The 5,527-nt window shown below is 37.9% G+C and overlaps 1 protein-coding gene across 1 annotated transcript in view; it reads left to right on the top strand.

Moving 5' to 3' along the window:
• The first annotated feature begins 1,665 nt into the window (after positions 1-1,665).
• Positions 1,666-5,527, top strand: part of LOC107741034 (rhophilin-2) — a 26,818-nt gene continuing 22,956 nt past the window's right edge. Inside the window, exon 1 of the mRNA XM_016553607.1 lies at positions 1,666-1,903. Within this exon, the coding sequence (XP_016409093.1) occupies positions 1,811-1,903 (93 nt within the window). The 5' untranslated portion in view covers positions 1,666-1,810. The remainder of the gene's footprint in view (positions 1,904-5,527) is intronic.

Here is a 5,527-nt window from a genome sequence, read left to right on the forward strand (position 1 = left end):
AACCGACCGCACTATAGCGTTTCCTTGGTTACCGCTGTAAACAAAGCAGAGTTGCGCTTTATATGGAGAAGAAAATGCCATTGCCATCGAAACTTTTCTCAAGACAGTACCCTTCAGTGATACATTAATATAACCCCATAAATTTAATGCATTTTTGTACTTATTTTACTGTTTTTTTTCGGGATCTACTGGGACAGTGATAAAGATCTACCAGTCGATCGCGATCGACGGGTTGGCGACCACTGATGTAGGATATTCAATGAAGTGCTTAACTTGCGAGGTGTAGAGTGTCAAAGTGTAGAATGCAATGTATTTGAGCTGATTTCATTTTGCCATGAATTATGCAAATAATTTCTAAAAGCAAATAAAATAAACAATTATATACACCTATATTTTTTGGAAGCGATATTCAAAATGCATTTCACTCAAATATCTGAAAGGTGCCCCCTTGATTTGAATGGGCATGGCGCCTCTGGAAAGGTTTTTGGAACTTTTGGGGACAACAATTTTAGAAGAAACAAAAACAGCCTTCAGTATGAGATAACCTGTCTGTCAGGGCTCAGTAAATATGAGTAAATAAGATTCATATGTGGGCTACAGTGTTGTGTGAGACCAGTTACAGCAGCTTTTGACCTTGAATCACTGGCCCCAGTGTTAATACGCTGTCTGACAGCATTGATCCATTTGGCAAAGAGGGCAACATGGCTAACATGAACTCTTGAGTGTTTGCTTGTGTGTCAGTATGTTATGAGAAATTGTGCTTATTCTCTAGGCTGAAAGGGCAAGAACAAAAATAAACCCCCAGACATTATTAGTGGCTGTGGGATCAGAGAGAAAATCACACACGGATTTGTAACAGCTGAGCACAGCCCAGAAAAAGTAATAATCCCAGGCTGAAGAAAAACAAAATCACTTCAGACCTTATTTCCTCAAAGCTCTGAAGTATGTACAATTATGTCCCCAAAACATAAGACTGTGTTTGTTTGTGTTAGAGAGTGTCTAGCCCACTGAAACTATTCCATAAATCTGCTTCCAGTAGCAGGTATGATTTAGGCCAAACGTGACCAACACGTTTCAGTGAATTCAACATCTACAATCTAAACATTAGAGGGCGCTTTTACTTTACATTATTGTCACTTGCTGCGTTGCCTAAATACAGAATCAGAATCAAATATAAAAACAAGAAGACACAGATTAAAATAAATAAATGAAAAATAATAAAAATAAAATAAAAGTATTATAATTTTGTGTGCGTGTGTAATACAACTACAAATAACATATATTCACAAGAGACAAAATAGAATATGTATAGAAAATCTATATACAGATACATAGATTCAATGTATTTACATAATGTCTCCTTGCAGAAGCAAAGCGCTAATTTATTCTTTCCAAGTCAACTTTTTTTTTTTTTTTTTTGCTACAGGCATATTTGACAAATCAGAAAGTAGAGGGTTTTCAAGAAAGCACGTGTGGGTCTGTAATTTGAAAACTATCCGTCTAGTTAAAAAGTCACCAATGTCTGAGCTAAAAATAACGTTGAAGTTGAGCTTTTATAAGCCAGTCGAATCGGGGGCGTGGCCATTGCGCAGGTAAGATCAGACAGACTCCGCCCACTGGGGGGCAGCTCCGCTGTCGTGACGCATCCGGCGGGGGCGGACGGGGAAGTGCAGCGCAAATAGCGAATGCTGAAAGTGATTAGGAGAGTTTGCACAACAGTGAACCAACAACAGACATCTGAGTCTTGAGTGCCTTAGAGACACACACCTGTTGAGCTGCAGGAACGACTTCTGCTTTCTGAATTTCATCGATGCAATCGGTTGAGAATTCAGAAATGACGGACACTCTTATTCCCAATGATTGCAAGAGCAACGGACCGGTGGAGAATGGCTACTTTAAAAAGGTAAGAGTGACTCGGAATTTCATTTCTGTTTCTCTCGATGGTTCGGGAGTTGACGATAAATTCATCGGGACTTTTTATTAGTCACTGTGTAGATGGTTTTGCTAGTAGGCTACTGTTTTGAAAAGATACGTGATTTATTTTTATGTTCTTTCACGAGCTGTAAGACGTAAAGGACTCTGAAGTGAAGGACTCTGCTCTGATGCCCCCAAACAATGCCAAGCGAAAAAGCAGATTTTCTTGTATACCTTCTCATCTGAAGTTTCCTGCTGCTTTATGTATTTATTCACCCTATTAAACCATCTTCGTTTGGCTTCTTAATATTTACTTAATATTTTTTATATCAATGTCCCTTACAAAAATATCATGGTTGGTTGTTAACCCTAGTTTCCGACAAAAATGACTCCAGATATTGTTAATACAAGCACAACATTAATAGCTTGTGATTTAAAAGTAAAGGTGCAACTAACTATAATTTTAATAACAGATTAATCTTTGATTGATTGGACGAGGAATCGAACAGTTATTAATTATAAAAAAAAAATTTTTTAAATTAAAATATAAATAATTGTAAAATTATTTACAGATTTGTTATTCTACACCCTGCCCAGTCAAGTGTTGTCCTCGAAATAATGCAGTGCAATTGGAAGGTAATGTAAATAAAGGTAGCGAATGTATCTACTGTATGTAGACTATGTGCTATTAAACATTATGTGCAAAAAGGGGTTAAACTTCAAAACCAATTGTTTACCGTTTGAAAGTAGTTAAAATAACAAAACATTAAAATCACTAAATTAAAAATAATAATAAACAAAAGCACAGACTAAATGTTAAATGGTACGGAGTAGGAGGAACACATATTACACATTAGAAAAATGTATATGTTTGCTAGAATTATTGCATTGCTATCTTTTGCTGAGCAATTGTTGTGTTTTGGTGAAAACTGTGGTTACTATGGTGAATTATTTGAAAGGAATTGTGTACCTTACTCAAAGAGTTGTTTCTGGCATTTGCTTATCTTTTATTTTGATTGATTCCAGCTTTATTTTGATTGATTTCTTTATATTCAGATTCTGCAGCGGTCATGGTGAAAATGGCTCAGTGTGTTTGTAAATAAATGTTTTTTTTTTTCTCTTCTCAGTACAGTCCACCTTGAAGTGTGTGTGACTGAAACTGACTGAAGTGTGTGCATGTGTATGGGTATACTTTGGAAGAGTAACTTGTGACAGGTTTCTGGCATTCATCCTGGATCTTTTATCCTCAGGATTAGTTTTTTTGTTAGTGTGAATGAAGGCTCAAGAGGCCCATTGTCTTTGTTGAGCTCACTTCTCTTTGTGTCAAGAGTATCTGTTGGGCTTGGTTGTTTAGGGCTTCTTATTCTTATGTTGATATCAAACTGGACCAGCACAGTGATCAGTTCCTACAGTTTCTCTTGAAACGTTTTTCTGAAGGCCCCTTGTATGCAAAACATAGAGTGAAACAGAAAAATGAACCACAGACTGAGTTTTCTGAAATGTGAGGCAATTAATGTGGGCAAAAATGGTTGTGTTACAGCATGGATGGTCGGATTTTAGAGGAAAGGCATTTTGTTTAGTCTGCTGCTGGAAGTGGTCGTGTTTGTTTCGTATATTTCCTGTGTCTCCGTTTCATTTGTTACATTAATTCTTTGAAAATGAGCGTGGTCGCCGTTTGCAGTGAGAAGGTTTCAGGCCCGTTACCAGGTGGGGGCTGGTTCAGAGTGGTGATGTGGTTTTGGTCCAGTTCCGCCTGAGCTGATCCTGCTTGGGCTACGGGGCTTGGAGAAACTGAATCGCGGATTCAGCATGTTTTTCCAGTTTTCTTCCTATTAACGTTGCATGTGCCCAGTGAAAGTGCTTGGCAAACCACAAACATTAATGAAACACAGATGCTCCAATTTCTTGTCCCAGCACAGGCAGGAGAAGCTGTTCCGAGCTTTACGATTAGTATAACATGGCTTCGGAACATCTCACAGCATTACGCAGATTGAGTAAAGTGATCAAATAGCAACCAACAACCTAGAAGAACCAAGAAACAGTGTGTCTTAACAAAAAATTAATCATTCATCAGAATGAAATACGCTTTCTGTTGCATAACTCTTTAATGGGTGTTTACTGAAGCCCAACTTCATTACCCCAATGCAGAGACAGAACAGTTAGTCACATTTAGAGGCACATTTAGATGTCCTATGGCTGAAAATAGAAATAAACATTTGTTACTGTGGTCTCATATTTGTGCATTTATAACAGTTGCATAATGTTGGAACACTTATACATCTTAGTTGATGCCCTGTTTTCTGTCTCATTTGTGCCCTGGTTTGATTAGGACCTTGTTTCTGCTCTGACTGCATTGTTAGTCATGGGTAATTGTATGATTGTGACTGTGGAATGCAGTTGTGCTGGCAGCTCTTTGGTTCTGCTAGGCTAATCATCGGCCTGGTCAGTGTTCTAGAATGTGCAGAGTCATGTTGGGTCCTTTTGATAACCACTATTGCATGTATTGAGACAGCCCATGTTTAGCCCTCAGCAGGCTATGGTTTTAATCTTGTTTCAGATTGCTACTCTCACACTCAGTCCAGTTGTTAACAAAAGTGACTACCAAATTATATAATTTAGGTGACGTGCTTACATTTTTCTAGGCATTTTCAGTTCAAGCTGTATTGTGTGAGCAAAACCGCACTGGGCAGCTTGTTGTCTGTCATCGTGTTATTCAATACGAGAGGAACTCTGCACTGCACATGTTCGTGTCTCAAGTGTGGGTGTTTTTTTTCATGAGGGGTTCTGGTAACTCATAGAGATATGAGCTGTGTGTCATCTGAAACTTTTAGATATAGTTGCTGTCTGTCTTCTACCAGAGATGTTCTCACCTGCATCTACAAATGAAGTATTTCAACGCCACAGACCAGTAATTAGGATTTGACAGATAAACCTTGATTGTAGTTGTTATTAAATAATGTTTAGTCAAATAAGACTCATTTACTTCAGTCATTGTCACTGGACTTCTAGATGTTATTAACAGCTGTCTCACAAATACAAAATGGGATTGACTTTGGTTATGTGTGCATACAGAGTGTATTCGAACTGCTACTGTAAGTTGCTGCATGAACATCACACCTGTTAGTGCAATCACATTAGCAAAATTTGGGCTAATGTTCATGATCAGAAAAGGTCCATTGTCCATTCTTAATAGTATAGCTATGCATGAAGCACCATTTACCCAGAGGTCAATTCAAACCAAGCTGCTTTTGTTGACCAACATGGGAAATTTGTGGGAGCAACTTGAACCCGATGTAGAATTTTTCAATTTCTCTTGAAATTCCTGATCGCACAGATTCCTATTGAAATGACTGGATTTTAAACTTGCAATTTGTGAAAAATGTCACCACACATGTAGTACACTTGTCAATCCTAAACATTAACTGTGTGAACGAAGTCAGTAGCTACACATTAAAGGGGTCATATGACGTTGCTAAAAAGAACATTATTTTGTGTATTTGGTGTAATGAAATGTTTATGCGGTTTAAAGTTCAAAAAATTATTGTTTCTCCTCTATGCCCCGCCTTTCTGAAACGCGTCGATTTTTACAAAGCTCATCGGTCTGAAAAGCAAG

Source organism: Sinocyclocheilus rhinocerous, unplaced genomic scaffold (assembly GCF_001515625.1).
Source record: "Sinocyclocheilus rhinocerous isolate Xijiao unplaced genomic scaffold, SAMN03320098_v1.1 scaffold2782, whole genome shotgun sequence".
In the NCBI taxonomy this organism is placed as follows: domain Eukaryota; kingdom Metazoa; phylum Chordata; class Actinopteri; order Cypriniformes; family Cyprinidae; genus Sinocyclocheilus; species Sinocyclocheilus rhinocerous.